At 38.7% G+C, this 18,400-nt stretch overlaps 1 protein-coding gene across 8 annotated transcripts in view; it reads left to right on the top strand.

The window, feature by feature from the left end:
- Nucleotides 1-18,400, top strand: part of LOC115215023 (protein AF-10) — a 67,522-nt gene that overhangs the window by 7,477 nt on the left and 41,645 nt on the right. For 5 of the 8 annotated variants that reach the window (XM_029784146.2, XM_036505494.1, XM_029784144.2 and 2 more), the window contains exon 3: nucleotides 11,880-11,946. In XM_029784146.2, the coding sequence (XP_029640006.1) occupies nucleotides 11,880-11,946 (67 nt within the window). The remainder of the gene's footprint in view (nucleotides 1-11,879; nucleotides 11,947-18,400) is intronic. The other 3 variants (XM_029784145.2, XM_029784150.2, XM_036505493.1) reach the window with 2 other exon arrangements.

Here is an 18,400-nt window from a genome sequence, read left to right as displayed (position 1 = left end):
TGTTTGTTGTTCAATAGACTGAGATTATTAAGTCGAAGCAGGGGCAGCTGAAGAAGGGGAATGTTCCTTGTGTTGTATGTCTTGTACTCTGTTTTTTCGTTGTTTAAAAAAGTCCGTTTCCATGTTTTGTTTTTATGTTTTCGTTTCTCGTTGTGTTCTACGTTTATTTGTGGTGTCCTGTACTCATATATGCATGTATATATACATATAGATGTAGGTATGTACATATATGTATGTATGTATGCATATGTTTTATTTATTAAATTGTTATTATATGATCGAACGCCATGCGTCCTCTTCCATGTGAGATTATTACTTTGTTTGGAAATAATTAGTTCGATCCAACCATAGAAAACTCTGCTCCAACATTCTTTCGTTTGACCCCTGCAAGTTTGAAAAAGTAAATCTTAAGATGATGGTGGTGATGATAGTGTCCTACTTCTCAAAGAAGAATCTGTTGAGTTGCAGAAAATGTTTCAGAACTTGTAAAAGAACACAAAATTGGATTCTTGCAAAAGTCAATGGAAATTGTAGTTGTGATCCCTGTGCCGGTGGCACGTAAAAAGCACCATCTGAACGTGGCCGATGCCAGTGCCGCCATGACTGGCTTCTGTGCCTGTGGCATGTAAAAAGTACCAATCGATCGCGGCCGTTGCCAGCCTCGGTTGGCACCTGTGCCAGTGGCACGTAAAAAGCATTCACTACAGTCACGGAGTGGTTGGCGTTAGGAAGGGCATCCAGCTGTAGAAACACTGCCAGATCAGACTGGAGCCTGGTGCAGCCTTCTGGCTTCCCAGACTCCGGTCGAACCGTCCAACCCATGCTAGCATGGAAAACGGATGTTAAACGATGATGATGATGATGACAGGATCATTTGTAGAAGGCATACTGGTGATTTGAAATCCTTGTATTGCTCAGAGGCTTTCTGTTACCAGGGTTTCTAAGTAATGTTAGCAATAGCTATGGCAGAAGTATAGTTCCAAGAGAAAAGAAGTTTAGTAATTGAAAGTGTTGTTTAGCTTTTTGTATGAAAGTTGTACTGTACGATGCAGCTGAAAAGTGCACTTATGCATGGAATTGAAAAACGTGGAATACCTAGCAATGGCTAGGCAGAAATGAAATAAGTATGGTAAATTTATCATCATCATCATTTAATGTCTGCTTTCTATGTTGGCATGGGCTGGATGGTTTGACAAGAGCTGGCAAGCCAGAGGATTGTTCCAATCTCTATTGTCTGTTTTGGAATGGTTTCTGTGGCTGAATTCCCTTCCTAATACCAACCATGAAACAGCATACTGGATACTTTTTTTGTGGTACTAGCACAGGTGGGGTCACCAAGTAACTTGCAAGAAAAAGACTGGGAGGGGAAGTAGTACTGAGGAAGGTGGCTTAGCACCAGTTGATGAGAGGGTAAGAGAATAATAGAGGAATAGTCTTGCTATATTTTTTATCTTGTTTCAGTCATTTGACTGTTGTCATGCTGGGGCACTGCCTTGAAGGGTTCAGTTGGACAAATCAACCCCAGTACTTCCTTTTTCTTTAACCCTTTAGCATTCAAACCGGCCATATCCGGCCTAAGTATTTTACCTCCTTTTTGTTCAAAACCATTCAGATCCAGCCTCTTACCCTGTCCTACAATATTATTCCCAAAGTAAAGAGTCACATCGCAGAAATCTCACAGCTATGAGATAATGCAGGATTAATTCAATGCAATGTGAATAAACAAGCATCACATTTGGTAGAATAATTGGGAATACTAAAGGGTTAAACCTAGCACTAATTCTATCAGTCTCTTTTTTCTGAACATTTACAGCTAACCAATAGCAATTGTCAAGCGGTGGGGTGGGGGCACAAACACCTACCTGCACACACACAATAGTTTGTCCATCTGTCTGATAATAGTTTAGATGCAAAAGAAAAACAAAAATAAGAGGTGGTAGAAAACTGAAGATAGCTTCATTTTGTTTTGCTGTGGCTGAGTTGGTTTGTTCTGGTAGAGAGGTATTTGTTGCAGGCCACACATTATGTTCACTTGTACCGGAGTTGTTATGCTGATTTATAAGTATCCATTTTGGCTTCTGATACTGAAATTTGTAAAGATTCAAACACCTTTGAACTCCTGGTGTTAGCTTTACTCATGTAAAACCTCCAGGAAACGTCACTCTATGAATTTAGATTGATTTTGCTGCCGCTCAAGGTTGCTTTTAATGCATCTTTGAATTTTTTATGTGGCGTACCAACATGGTGCTCTCCATTTGTAACCTTAGAATAGAAGGTTGCCTGTGGTAGATATTCTGTTAACATGTCCAGCCCAACATACCTGGATTTGCTCAAAAGCTTAGCAAACAAACCAAGTATTTTGCCATGAGAGTCTCTGTATTGGCATTTTACCTTGCCACTTCATGCTTATAATCTTCCTTATGAAGATTCTGTGGGAGGATTGGAAATAATAAAAAATTTTTAGCATGGGTCTGGTTTGATGTCATACGGGAGATGTGGAAGGATAACAGAATTGTATATGCAGCAGTTTTCTAAAAGCTGCGTTTTCCTTACCAGTAAGTGATGGCACATCAACATCAATACAGGCGTTTTAGGAGTGCACTTCCAAGATATTTAAATTTGTCTACATTTTTCAGTATAATCTCACTTCCATTCCAGGATGTATACATTGTGCATGTTCTGGAATTGGTTGATGCAATATCTCTATTTTTGCTTTATTGATAGAGAAGCCAGAGTTGTTGGAGACTCTGGAGAATTGTTTAACACATGGTTGCAGTGCTGGACTTATTTTGTGCAAGCAATTTACATCATCATCATTATCGTTTAATGTCCGCTTTCCATGTTAGCATGGGTTGGACGGTTTGACTGTGGGTTGGCAAACCAGATGGCTGCACCAGGCTCCAGTCTTCATCTGGCAGAGTTTCTACAGATGGATACCCTTCCTAACGCCAACCACTCCGAGGGTGTAGTGGGTGCTTTTGTGTGCCACCAGCATGGGGGCCAGTCAAGCGGTACTGGCAACAACGTCGCTCGAATTTTTTTTATGCATGCCAATGGCACAGGTGCCAGTAAAGCGATGCTGGTAATGATCCCGCTCGAATGGTGCCTCCTACATGCCACTGGCACAGAAGCCAGTTAGCCGCTCTGTCAATGATCATGCTTGTATGGTGCTCATGCCCGTCATCATCTTCAAATAGCAGTTCAGACACTTTGATACTTTGGTTTTATTTACAATCTGTCAAGATTAAACAGTTTGCTGTCTTTCCTGTACCTAATGTTAATTTCAGGTGGTGGTCTATAAACCTCTAGCAACATGGCAGAAAACCTGATATTGAAAAGAGTAGGTGCTATGATGCAACCCTATATCATACCATAGGTGACAGAAAATGATATTGATATGTTTCCATTTCGAAATTGAACCAAATCCTATGACTGGCACCCGGCCATTGCCAGTGCCACTGGACTGACTCCTGTGCAGGTGGCAAGTAAAGAAACACTGTTTCGACCCTGTGCTTGAGGAGACCGATTGAGTCAAGTACATTGACATAAAAAATCAATGGAAATTGTAGTTGTGATCCCTGTGCTGGTGGCACATAAAAAGCACCAACCGATTGTGGCCGTTTTCCAGCCTCCTCTGGCCCCTGTGCTGGTGGCACGTAAAAAGCACCCACTACACTCATGGAGTGGTTGGCGTTAAGAAGGGCATCCAGCTGTAGAAACACTGCCAGATCAGACTGGAGCCTGGTGCAGCCTTCTGGCTTCCCCCAGACCCCGGTCGAACCGTCCAACCCATGCTAGCATGGAAAATGGACGTTAAACGATGATGATGATGTTCCTAGCACTCACCAGTATGCCATCATGAAACTGGTGCATCTTATTCACAAACATGGACGGGCAACTATTAGCAAGGATTTTCCTCAAGCCACTACAACACACATTGTCAAAAGCCTTCATGAGATCAACAAAAGTTGGATACATGACTTTATTCTGCCCTGTACACTTCTGGTTCTGTCTTACTGCAAAGATCATATCAATATAATGAAAATCATATTGGCCTTTTTGGTCAGAGTTTGTTGGTGGTAAGATAGTGAATGAGGGAATCATGGAGTATTCTTGCCATGGTTTTGCTAGCAATTTATAAAAGGGAAATACCTTTATGATTACAACATGACTGCCTGTCACTTTTGTTCTTATACAGGTGAATAATTGTAGCATCCTTGAATTGTTGGGGAATGTTACCTATTGACCACATCAATGAAAATAGCTCAATTTTTCAATGAACATTTCATCACCATAAGCATATATTTCTACAGGAATTGAATCTGTGCTTGGTTCTTTATGAAAAGACAGTAGCCTGATAGTTTCACTGGCTTCAAGAAGGGTGGGATTTTCATTAAGGTTGCATCGAAGGAAAACTACACTAGATTGTTTGTAGATTCTTCATTTACTTGCGACGGTCTGTTTAGAACATTTTGGAAGTTCAGCCCATCTTTCATGTATTGCTTCTTTGACTGTGATACATGCATTTCAATCTGCTGTGGAGATGGGTGAAACACCCATGTGAGCTGGACCATAGATTGCACAAAGGCTTTCAAAACATTTTTGTGTATTATTTGTCATCAGACTTCTAAGGCATTTTGAAATGATGAATATAGATTCCCTGCCTTCTGCTTGCTCTGAGGAGTATCTCCTGATTTTAAATTCCACCTCCACTGTAATAACTGTGAACCAGTGTTCAGTGCTACATTCAGTTTCAAACATAGATCTTGCTATCTGCAGGTCACTGAGATTGTGCCTTCTCACAGTTATATACTCCAGCATATGCTAGTATGTGGAATAAAGTTGTGTCAAAGATATTTTGCATCTTGCTGGAATGCAAAAGTTTGTCTTGGCATTCTTTAAAGGAAGAGCCTGCCACATAGTGACCTGTGTCATTGAAGTCACCAAATGAAAATATATGATCTGAAATTGACATGGATGACAATGTAGATTCAAGATCATGGTCATGGTGGGAACATATTCCTCTTTGTGGAATTCTCAGTGGCGTTCTGTTATTAACTCCTTTGGGAACAAATTCCAATTAAGCAGCAAAAGAACTTTTCATAGCAAAAGCCAACACTGTTTAACTGGCTTCTGTATTTCTTTATCCTACCAGTAGAATGTGTAGCTAACTTGTCTTGTTTTTTCAGTCCCTCTTTTTCAGCAAGTCAGTCTTCATTAAGTCCAGGTTCAAGAGCAATTAATGCCATTAATTTTTCTGATTGCACATGTGGCATGTCCATTGCTTGCTGTAAATCAGGCAATATGGGGTGAAGTGTGCTTTATTTAGGGCTCCTTCCTCATATGGGATGAGCAGTACCCTTAGTAGGTATCACTATAGAGCACCATAAAAGGGAGACTAGCATAGCTTGACCATGCAGAAACGCTTTTTGTTTGATTGTGTTCATGTCAAAATACATTTTTTTCTGTGGAAAATTATCATTTCAATTTTCTGGATGTGAACTTTCTTCTTATACAGTTCTGATCAAAATCTGATACTTATGTACCATGCCCAGGTCCTTTAATCATTCTGGTATCTCCACCCATTCACCAAGTTTGTCCCCTTTTTCTTTTTTCCTGACTGTTGATCTACTAGATTGCTATAACTCGATTTGTGTTGAAAATTATAGTCATGAAGGGGACTTTTTTTTGCTTTATTTTGATATAAAAATCAATGGGGCAGAAATTGTTGTATTGAGAATGTTGGTTATTCCCTCACTGTTTTAACGTGTGTAGAGTGACATCCAAATTTTACCTAGCAGCTATTCTTGTACATGTAAATTTTGTTTGCCTTTGAGAAATATTTTGCCAATAAAAATTTTATTGTGCAATGAATATAATTTTGTAGTTAAAGTCAGCTGTTATGTTCTTTTTTTTCTTCTGATTTGTGGTAGTATTTACAAATTCATTTTAGGTTTTTTATTCTCTCTCTGGGTTACAGATGTTTTTAATGTCTTCAAATTATGTTTTTAAAGCTTAAGCAAGGAACAAGTTTTCAGATTTTGTTTGTTTTTTAATCTAGGTCTACATGCAATTCTAAGAAAGGTACTAGGTTGTGGGATGTACTAGAAACCACTGCTAAATCTCACTTAAATCACACTTTTTCATTTGAAAATGTTTTCAAAATTATTTTCCACCAAAAAGGCTTCTCCCATTGTTTTTAAGAGTGTAGTGTGAAAAACAAAATGGCCAAAATTGGTCCAGAGAAGAGTGAAAAGGAGGGGTGTGTGAAAAAAAAAATCATTTTTTTTTCACAAAAAAACTCTCCTCCTCTCCATAATTTCCAAGGCCATGATAGAAAAATCCCTGTCAAGACAGAAAATCCAACTTATGTGGGTGTCCTGATTTGAAACACCATTTATAGCCATTTTTAATAGTCCATTAAAATTTTATTGAAATGGTGTCATGTCCCAAAATCTCAGGTCCCTGTGGCTTGTACTTTTGGACTTAGCTAGTCTGAAAACACCACGAAATTGACTGTTACATGTAACAAAATAGGCTTTACATAAATATTTAAATATTTGTCAAAAACAAGTTTCCTTTCCAAGAACCTGAAAAAAAAAAAAAAAGAAAAAGGGGCAACTGCTGGACATTATTAATATGTGTAGTTTGAAGATATGACAGCATAAATGAAGCTAATTTAGGCCAGTTAGGCAAGATTTTGACCAATCTGCTGACCATTCAAATTGTCATATTTCCTAAATATCTAAATTTCACCAATGAGGTATCAGAATGTTTCTTTTTCAATGCTGTTCATGAAATACAGTAGAAATTACTTTTCAATATTTTCAAAAATTCATAGTGATACCTACTCTTAGTGGAGGTGCATGGTTAGGATGTTGGACTTGTGATCATAAGATTGTGGTTTCAATTCCTGGATTGGGCAATGCATTGCGTTCTTGAGAAAAGCATTTCTTTTCATGTTGCTCCGTTCCACTCAGCTGGTAAAACTGAGTAATCCTGTGACGGATTGGCATCCCATCCAGGGAGGAATATATACGTCAGAAAAACCTTGTACCGCGTCTGTTGTAGGCTCCTGCTTGTGCTGCAATAATCCACTTGGTTGTTAATATTGCTATCTTTCAGATGCCAGGTGTATTTTGATAATGCTGTTGAGTTCTTCATGCATTTATCTTGAATGTATGTAAGTGTTGTGTGAAGCAGACGTTAAGTGTGTTTTGGTGGTGTTTCTGCTGTTGTATACTTTGGCTTTATAAACAATATAAACAAGGTCTTTCAAAAGGCATTTTTTAATACAGCAGAAGTATGCACTTCTTACTGTCTTGTCCATATTAGGATATCACTCTCTCTCTCTCTCTCCTCACACTTGCACCTACATGTTGTCATCTTTTGTTTCATCTCTCTCTTGTCTTGGAAGCTACACGACCTCACTAATGCTGGTGTGATTAGAAAACACACTCAGTGCATTCTGTAAAGTGGTTGGCATTAGGAGGGGTATCCAACTATAGAAGCAATGCCAGCATAGACATTGGCACACAACAGTCCTCCTCCTTCCTGTTGGTTTCTATCAAACTGTCCAAACAATACCAGCATGGAAGATAGATGTATTGAGATAACGATAATGATGTGCAGCTGCAGTTTGCTGCTCCACCTCTCTTGATTTTCTTCACAACTTTCTGTAAAATGCATATTTTGTAATGAAATTTTGCAGAGGTACATTTTCAAGAGTGTTGTGTACAATTATGTCAGTACAAATTCTTTTGTTTAAGAGTTTCAGATTGTTGTCTTCCTACAAATTTATTTCTTTGTTGTGTCTGGGGAGATTCATTTTCTTTTTGTGCCTTATTATTTAACATACTCACCAGTAAAATTTCCACTTATTTCTTATTTTTATTTTCTTAAAATTTTCATTGTGTCTTGCAACCTTTTCAATAAATTATTGAAAAGGTTGCAACATGCAACGAAAATTTTAGGAAATAAAAATAAGAAATTTACATGTACAAGGATAACTGCTAGGTAAAATGTGGATGTCACTCTACACACGTTAAAACAGTGAGGGAATAACCAACATTCTCACTACAACAATTCCATGCCAATTTGGGGCTCCAGAAGACCCAATTTAGTGCGTTTTTTCATAGAACTATATTTTTACTTAGTAAGTAGTTTGTCCATTTCTTGAAAATGACTCTCCCCAGACACAACACAATATGCTTCAACACACAAACTCATATAAAGAATCTTACAAACCAAATCCAAAAACGAAATATTTCTTTGTTATTCTCTTTAAAATGCTTGTTCTGTTATGAAATTTTGCAGAAATACATTTCCACGAATGTAGATTATGATTATGTTGACAAAATGAAGAAAAATGCTAAAATAACAGAATTTTGTGGTAATAAAATCGTATTGGGTAATGTGGTTTGAAACTCTTCTCTTAGATAATTTTAATGTCTACTTTTCCATGTTTGCATGGGTCTGACAGAATACTCTTCCAGTTGCCAACTCTCACTTGTATGCAAGTAAGGTAATATTTCCCTTAGTCCTTGAAACAATGAACAGATCAGTGACCAGATATGTTTACATTGATGATTGTTGACAAATTGCAAAATTTTTGTATGAATGGTGACTTTATTTGCAAATGTGCACACATGGGGATGCAAACACCCTCCACCTAATGTAAAAATATATACACTGGGATTTTTTGAGTTTTGTCATTATCATCATTGTTTCACGTCTGTCTTCCATACTGGCATGGGTTGGATGGTTTGACAGGAGCTGGCCAGGCAGAAGACTGCAACAGGCTTTTTCCTCTGTTTTGGCATGGTTTTTATAGTTGGATGCCCTTCCTAACACCAACCACCCCACAGAGTGGACTGAGTGCTTTTTATGTGGCACCAGCACAGGAGAGGTCAGTTTGGGCATGGTTTTTACATGGCACCAGCACTGGCAGGGTCACCAAGTAACTTGCAAGACAAAGAACCTTTAAGAGGGGAGGGGGCATTGGAGGAGGTGGTCTTGTGACAGACTGAAACAGGTGTCTTGCTGTAGAGATGGTACATGGTTACCTGGCCAGAGAGAGAAAAAGAGAATGATCATGTATGAGGACAGAAACATGTGTGCTACTGTAAAAGAGATACATAGTTACTCAGCTAGAGAGAGAAGCAAGAGAGAGAGTGGAAGACAGCAAGAGTGCAGGTGAGAGATGGTTGCAAAGTGCCTGGGCATACCCAAAAGAGCAAGGATCAGAATATAGATGGGATGATAGAGTAAAGGAAGGGAGAGGTAGATGGTAGCAAGTGCCAAGGCATACCTTCAATATAGGGAGGTCATATTATAAGTGGCAGGGTGTGGGGAATGCAGTGACTGGTGAGAACCTGGGTATATAGAGGGAATGGGGGTAGCACAATACAGTGAGCAGGGCAGTGGGACATAATCATAGTGTATGAAAGAGTAAATGTGGAGAAGAGATGTAGTTTGGTTTGTTTGGATAGGGTGTGTGAAAGATTTGTTGTTACTTGTGGGTGAAACACACAGTGTGTCTAGAACTCAGTTCTGCTGACGTGGGTGAGTCTTCTCTAGAATCTCATATCGCCAGACATCTTGGTCCATTGTCATTTCCTCCTTGAGCCCCAACATCCTGAGATCAGTCCTTGTCACTTCATCCCATGTCTTCCTGGGTTTCCCTCCACCTCAAATACTGTTCACTTTCTGTGACTGGCACTTCTTTATACAGCTGTCTTCGTTCATATGCATCACATGTCCAAACCAATGTAGTCTTCTCTCTTGCATGCTTCATTTGATTCCTCTTATGCCCAACTTTTCTCTCAACACATTTGTACTTTGTCCTCTAATGTTGCACATCCAACAGAGCATACTGCTTTCATTTCTCTCCAGTCTATGCATGTCTTCTGCATTCAGAGCCCATGTCACACTACCATGGAGCATAGCCGTTCGTACACAGGCATCATACAATCTACCTTTCCCTCTGAGAGAGAGTCCTTTTGTTGCCAACAGAAGTAATATCTCTCTGAACTTCCTCCACCCAGTTCTTATTCTAGAAACAATACTTTCAGAACACCCTCCACCATTGCTAATTTGTTTACCTATGTGACAGTACCTATTTACAACCTCAAGAGAGCCTTCTGGGCATTTGGGAGAACCTAAGTCCTATCTGCTCTTGTTCCTGCACATCTGCCACATACAAAGGCGATTTATCTGTTAATTTACTTGTGATTCCACTGTACCTCTTATTGTGTCCATAGCTTACACTGGGTGCAGCAAATGGAATTACTGACGGAAAGAGAGTCTTATCTGCTTTCTTGGTATGAAGAAGCATTGGTTGGCCTGCAGCTATAGTAGAAGACAGTTGCTGACAGTTCCATACAGTGGGACTGAACCTCAAACCTCCAAAGTGACAATTTAAGGCAAGCATGGATTCCATTGGAATTTTTACTTCTGGGATAACTGACAATGCAACTGCTTCTCCCATTTGAGATCTGTGGTCACACAAGTTCTGCAATGTTCTGCCCAGGGCCTCCAGAATTCTCTTATGAACCATCACACGTTCCTCTCAGACAATCACTTGGTATTTGTTGAGGTGTCTAGTCCTTGAATTTTTGGCAATTTTCTAATCAGGTACATTACTTATACTCAAATTCAGGAGGAGTTTCAAAGCAGAATGTGCTGTACAAACCTTAAGAAGGACAGTAGCATTAAAACCTGAAGAAGCAACAGTAATAGATATGCCTTTACATTGACTCATTTAGGCAAGAAGTAGATTGATCTGAAATGTCTTTCCAGTTTCACTGTAAACATCATCATCATCATCATCGTTTAACGTCTGTTTTCCGCGCTAGCACGGGTTGGACGGTTCGACTGGGGTCTGGGAAGCCAGGGGCTGCACCAGGCTCCAGTCTGATCTGGCAGTGTTTCTACAGCTGGATGCCCTTCCTAACGCCAACCACTCCGCGAGTGTAGTGGGTGCTTTTTACATGCCACCTGCACAGGTGCCAGGGGGGTCTGGCAAGGAAGAAAATTCCAGTTTCTTGTCAAATCCCGTCAGAAATTGCTAAATTGCTTCTGGTGTGTAGTAACTTTGAATTTTTCATCATTAGCATATGCTATTAATATGTCAACATTGTATGATGCCTCTTTCTGTTACTAGTTTATTAACTTCAGTTTAGTTACATTAAGAGAAACTGGGTTTTTGATGTTCTTATTGATTTATATCCTTGAACTTAATGATGAGGGCTGCATTATACATTTTATCTACAATGGGGTACATCTATTGGATTTGATACTTGAAATCTTTGGTAAGATCATGATATTTGAGCCTAAGGTGAAACACACCAGATGGTTCACAACACTTTAAACAGCTTGGTGAAAAGAACCCTAAGACACTTGACTGCTTATAAGCATAAGCTTTTAGTTATGTTACATCTCAGTAGGCATAATTTTTCAGCAATCTAAGTAGTTTCTGGTGCAAACTTCTCCATCTACTCCTTGAAGATCATGAAATGAATCTCGGTCTTGCACTTTATAGAGAGGAATTGCAGAAAGAAACATGTTGACTGGTGTGAACAACATACTCTCTCAAAATTATCTAGATACATGTTTTGGTAAAATGGATATTAGCATTCTCCTGTTTTTCTCTTTTTTTATTTTGCTATTGAAAATAGCCTTTTAATAGATACTAAAAAAATGTGCAACTAACTATTAATCAGCTTTGCTTGATGAATAAAATGTTAATATAAATTTTTTTTTAAATGCTTCTGTTGGTGGCATATATATTTGCATTGCTTGGTCTGTCAGTTACCCACAATTTGTTGAATATATCTTTATATAGTTTTTACTCTGTTATCTTGTCTTTTCTTTTTTTGACATTATTCCAGAGATGTGAACTTTGTCCTCAAAAAGAAGGTGCTCTCAAGAGAACTGATACTGGAGGTAAGAAATTTTGTAGTTTATTTTCATTATTTAGTTTGTGGGATGAGCAGTGATTTTGGTGATGTGTGTGTTATGAAGATCAGATAGGGACAAATTTAGGAAGCTACAGAGAGTATTTCTTAGGATGATTTGTAATTTGATGTTATTTGTGTTAGAAGCTTTAGAAGCTTAAGAGTAGCTAACTCTTTGTAAACTAGTGTTATATTTTTCTTTAGAGAGATTACGAAAAAGACGAAGACAGGTGGTGTACAAAACAAACAGATGTATTAGTATAACGCTCAGGAATAGAAAAAGTCTTTTACGTTTCGAGCCTACGCTCTTCTACAGAAAGGGACACAGAAAAAACAAGGAGAGAAACTTGGGTCTGATGTGTGCTAGTGTATTGTCATGGGATTTGTCTGACATGTTTATAAATTATGTCCTATTTGTATTTTGGCACTGATGTATACAATGTCATTATGAATTGTTTTCTAGTGTTGTTATGCCATAGATTTATTTCAAGTGATTATTTATCTGTTCTCGTGAATCTGTTAAAGAGACCATAAATGTGAAGTTTTGTTTATTGATATGTCTAGCATCCTAAGAAGTAGTTCTGCATTTTCCTTCAAGGATGTTTGAAGTAGGGATTTTTAAATTGTGAGTAGATTGTCTTCTTGGTTAGGGTAATGTGATATTTATTTTCCATTTGAAAGTCATACAATATTTATTTTGAGAGTATACAGAGATTTTGGTAGATTGGTAGAAAGAGGAACATGAGCATTTGTTACAGACGAATAGATTTGCTGAATGCTTCTTTTTGGATTTTGGTATTAGTAGACTTATTGTACCTAATTTGTGCACATAAATATATTATGTACTTTTTTTTTTGTGGTACAAAAATATCAAAACACTATTTGCTTCATTTTTAAATGATCATTAAGCCATCGACATCAACTGTTATTTATTATGCATTAGTGAAGGGGATAATCTGTTTTGAATTTGGGAAGGCGTTGGCAGATCAGAATTATTTTGTGTCTTTTGGATTGGTGTAGGATAGTGACTAACAGGTAATATTGCTAGTCCTTTCGTTGTCTTTTTGATTTCCTAATGTGCTTTAAAAGTACTGTTATTATTAAGGTACCAGTGGTGGGATGAGCTGTTGCACTGGTGTACACACACACACACACCATTGATTTATGTTCACTTTATGTGATAGCATGGGTTGGATTGAACATATAGAGGCATTGTTCATGTAAATGGGTTGAAGGACTTCATCGTGTTTCATTTTTTTGCACGGGTGCCCTTTATTAATATTAACCACTTTACAGAGTGTACTGGGTGCTTTTGTTTTCATGATACCAATACTAGAGAAGTGTCACATTCTCAACAAGACTGAAGACACCTAATAACTCTTACATCTCTGCTTGTTTGACAGTATGTGTGTGTGTGTATATATATGTATCTGTATATATATAAGGCAGGATGTGTGTGTGTGTGTACATGATTGTAGTTTATGCACATCCACAAATTAGCACGCATGTCGCTCAAATTTTAGGAGGACATTTGTCATGACCCTAGCTGTATTTTCGTCAAATTAATTTCCCTAGTGATACCCGTAAATAATTTTGAGCCATGACTTCTAAATTTTTACGGCGGAGAAACCCACCATTGTTTACAAAGCAAATATGAATTAAGTCCCCTCTTAGCTACAGTCTAAAGAGAGGGAGAGAGCAAGAGAGATAACAGATTTTTAAAATTTCGTCTTTTTACAGGCAAAAACAGACAGACAGGTGTTATGTATGTATGTATGTATGTGTGAATGGCTTCAATCACACATACACACACACGAGCATGTATGCATACAAAACACATGTATGCAATGTGTGTGTGTATGTGTTGCTCATATATATATATATATTATATATATATATATATATATATATATATATATATATATATATATATACATATACACACAATATAAACGATATTCTCCGTTTCTCCAAAACTAATTTCCAAATTAGCTGAATCTGTTGCTCTACTCATAGCGATATATAGCTGGTCGTGCGTGAACATGGGAGAGAGCAGAGGTTACCAGAGCAAAAGACCTACGTGTTGACTGTAGACACTCTTCTTTGCAAACGATCAGCTATTATTTTGTAAACAATGTTTCGAAACTGTTCATGTTTTCAAAAGGAGAGATATGACTTTCACATCTCTGCGGGAGAAGGCAGGCTTCTCTATTCCTGTTACAAAACTTATTTCCGGGTGCCAAATTTGCTTCAACTGATGGTATTACTCGAGTAGGAGGTGGTGGTGGGACAGTGGCAGGGGCAGAGGCGTGCAAAAACATGTATGCAATAGGTGTATGTACATATATGTTTGTGTGTGTGTGTGTGATGCCCATATATATATATATATCATCATCATCATCATCATCATCATTTAACGTCCGCTTTCCATGCTAGCATGGGTTGGACGGTTCAACTGGGGTCTGGGGAGCCCGAAAGCTGCACCAGTCCAGTCAGATCTGGCAGTGTTTCTACAGCTGGATGCCCTTCCTAACGCCAACCACTCCGAGAGTGTAGTGGGTGATTTTATGTGCCACCGACACAGGTGCCAGACGAGGCTGGCAAACGGCCACGCTCGGATGGTGTTTTTTATGTGCCACCGACACAGGTGCCAGACGAGGCTGGCAGACGGCCACGCTCGGATGGTGTTTTTATGTGCCACCGACACAGGTGCCAGACGAGGCTGGCAGACGGCCACGCTCGGATGGTGTTTTTATGTGCCACCGACACAGGTGCCAGATGAGGCTGGCAAACGGCCACGATCGGATGGTGCTTGTTACGTGCCCACAGCACGGAGGCCAGTCGATGCAGTACTGGCTACGGCCACGTTCGGATGGTTTTCTTATGTGCCACGTGCCACCGGCACTGGTACCACAGAGATACAAATTCCATTGATGTTCATCTATTTTGATTTGTTTTGATTTTTTGATTTATATATATATATATATATATATATATATACTTAGTCGTGATCTGAACACAACCACTTCTCACACAGAGGATCGGAGGCCCTTTTGGGCATTCTATTTTCCTTGCTGGAAGGGTTATGAAAAAAAAAAAAACAATCCATGTGTGGAAAAAATCGATAAACCGGTTCCTTATGGGATTTCCCAATCAAATTGTCTGCAAAATTGCAGCCAAAAGTTTACCAATTTCAACGGATTTCACTCAAATTTGATGTCGATGTTACTTAGTTTGCTTTGAAATAAAGAGCTTGATTAGTTTAATAATCCTAACTTAATCCTGAGCAAAGCCAGGCTATACTGCTAGTATATACGCACACACACACACAGAGGATTGCCTAACACAATATTTGAGAGCAACCTATTTAGAACGAAAAGCAGAAACGCATAGCTTTTACAAATAATTCATTGTTTATGTTCAGTAGCTGTTTCAGTAGAAAACATCATTTATATAATTGCATTATTAACATATATAATTAGTTAATTAAAAGTAATGTGTTACCTATATCATCAGGAGAAAAGAATTTTAAAAAATTGTTTTTCATTCTTTTCTCCTGATGATGTTGATAACACACACTTTTATATTAGTTATGTATGCAAATTTCATAATTATATAAATCAGTGGTCCCTAAACTTTTTTGGAGTATTGACTCCTTGGTACACAAGTCACATTTCTAGTGTGTGTGTGTGTGTGTGTGTGTCCTGCTGCCAACATAGACCTCTTTCTGTAGCAATTTCAAGACAACTGTATTTCACAAATATAACTTAACCTTATTAAGCCCATTATTTGTTTATACAACATGAAAGAGTAAATTAGCATTTCACTTGTAACTATGTTGTTTTCATATTTTCAATGCAATGGATGTACATTGTGCATCTGGCTGAAAGGTTCTAAGAAGTAGTTTTAGATCCTAGCTTTCAATAATTTTCAGCCTGTTTTGTTTGTTTGAGAAAGAATCTGGGCAGCTGCATTGAAGCCCTGATCTACAAAATATGATGTTGGGAAGGCAGTGACATACATCTTTACTTTGTTCCACAGTGTAAGGTAGCAGTCTGAAATGTCCTTTTGCAATCAGAAATCCTGACATGCTTTTTTGAACTCTTCTCACATAGAGCCTCTTAATTTTCTCTGATGCACTGTCTTACAGTCTGGAATTCCTCATGCCTTTCATCCTCACATTGTTAGCAAATCCCTTTCCTACTTCTTCCTTTTACTATGTAGATCTGACAACTAGCTTCTGGTACAATTTCCTACAGCCTCTCTTTTTCCAGTCCTTCCAAGCTTGTCTTTTCATTTTATACCTCTTTCAACCTCACTGTTCCACCTCAGTAGGTTGTTCTCTAAGAAGTTTGTTATACATCTCTGTCTTTCTTGTCAAACCTTTAACTAAAGCCTCTCTAAATTTTTGATTGTTTGCTGAATCTCTAGGTTTTCATATCTACCTTTTCCAGATTGGTCTATGTCTCTGGGTCCTTGTAGCTGTAAGTCTGAAGTTACCAACTAATGTTGGGTAGTACATTCTTCACCAGGGGAAGTTTTTGCATTCACAAAATCTGTCTATCCTGTTTTCAGTTGAGAATGTAGTCAGTCTTGTGTGCCAAACAGATTGATTGGTGATCCAGGTAGCTGTCAGATTTTGTGAAGTTAGTGTTACTGATCATCAAGTCAGTTGCATTACAGAACTCCATCAGCTTTGTTCCTTCCTCATTTCTAGAACCAAAGCTGTAACCTCTATGTATACCCTGGAATCCTTTGGAATGCTGCTGGATCTCCATTGAAGTCACCAGCCATGATAATAAGTTCATTGTCATTTGTCATTGAGGTAATCTGCAAAATGAGCTCATGAAATTGTCCTGTTTGTCTGTCAACTTAGGCAGAAATTGTTGTTTATCCAAAACTAGTATCATTTCAGTTATTCTATCACATTCTGACTGCCTCAATTAATTTATCTACTCATTTCTCAGCCAAAAGTATGCCTAGGCTGTCCACTCCATCACTACTGTCTACCTAGTAGAATTTGTGCCTTTGTTCTTTGTCTGTGCGGAGTCTTGTGGAGGTCCTCTGCCATCTTACCTCTTGCACACAGCACATGTCTACAGGCCAAAATGGATTGTAGCAGCTCTAAAGTTGTGGAGTTGGCAGGAAGAGTGGAAGGGTAGTTGGGGAACTACTGTCAGCAATTTAAAGGAAGATTTGTGTGAACACTTTCAAGCTGGCAGAAGGCTCTTGCAAATGCCTGCAAGAAGAAGGGAAAGGAAGAGAAGAAGAATGGGGAAAATGAGGGAGTTGGAGGAGGGGTTTCTGGTTTGTTAGGAGAGAAGATGCACAGCAAACAATGACCAAGAATGTCTGTATAACTCCCCCCACAAATATGTTTCATATCTATATATGTAATATAATACATGCACATACATACATCCATGTGCACATAAGTGTGGGATGGCAGAAACAAGTAGACCCATACATCATATGTAGAGGAAAAGATCATGAGTTGCTAGGGGAACAAATTGTATATCTTCATTAAAGATGGTGGTAAGAGTTGGGTAGGTGTTGGGAAAGTGGGTGAAAAGTGCAGACACATATGCTGTATTCTCTACCTGAAATTTCTAATGACTGGAAAAAGTGCTCTAATGAAATAAAATTATTATTAAAAAGCACCAACTGTTCGTGGCTGTTGCCAGCCTACCCTGGCACCTGTGCAGGTGGCATGTAAAAAGCACCATCCGTACGTGGCCGATGCCAGCGCCGCCTTGACTGGCTTCCGTGTAGGTGGCACGTAAAAACCACCAACCGATCGTAGCCGTTGCCAGCCTCTCCGGGCATGTAAAAGCACCCACTACACTCACGGAGTGGTTGGCGTTAGGAAGGGCATTCAGCTGTAGAAACACTGCCAGATCAGACTGGAGCCTGGTCGAACCGTCCAACCCATGCTAGCATGGAAAACAGACGTTAAACGATGATGATGATGATGATTATTGTGATATTACCTTGGTGTATGATTTACAGCAGATAGGATATTTAATTGTCATGAATGATGTGAGTTTTCTCTTTAAGGTGGTGAGCTGTCAAAATTGTTAACATTCCAGACAAAATGCTTAGCAGCAGTTTGTTCATCTGGACATTCTGAGTTCAAATTCCATTAAGGTCAACCTTGCCTTTCATCTTTTTGGAGTCAATAAAATAAATACCAGTCAGATACTAGGGTTGATGTAATTGACTTCCTCCTCCCCTCAAAAACTGCTGGTGTATCAGTTAAGCATGATGGTGAGGGTGGGAGTTTCAATGTTATCAACTAAACCCCTCCCCAGAATTTCAGGCTTCATGCCTTTAGTAGAAAGGATTATTATTTCTATTACAACTTTATAATAATGATTTTAATATTTTCTTATGAATTGCAGAATATTTAATAAAGCCAATAGAAAGTATTATCATCTTTCATC

This window comes from Octopus sinensis, linkage group LG8 (assembly GCF_006345805.1).
Source record: "Octopus sinensis linkage group LG8, ASM634580v1, whole genome shotgun sequence".
In the NCBI taxonomy this organism is placed as follows: domain Eukaryota; kingdom Metazoa; phylum Mollusca; class Cephalopoda; order Octopoda; family Octopodidae; genus Octopus; species Octopus sinensis.
This window is presented reverse-complemented; position numbering and strand designations above follow the sequence as displayed.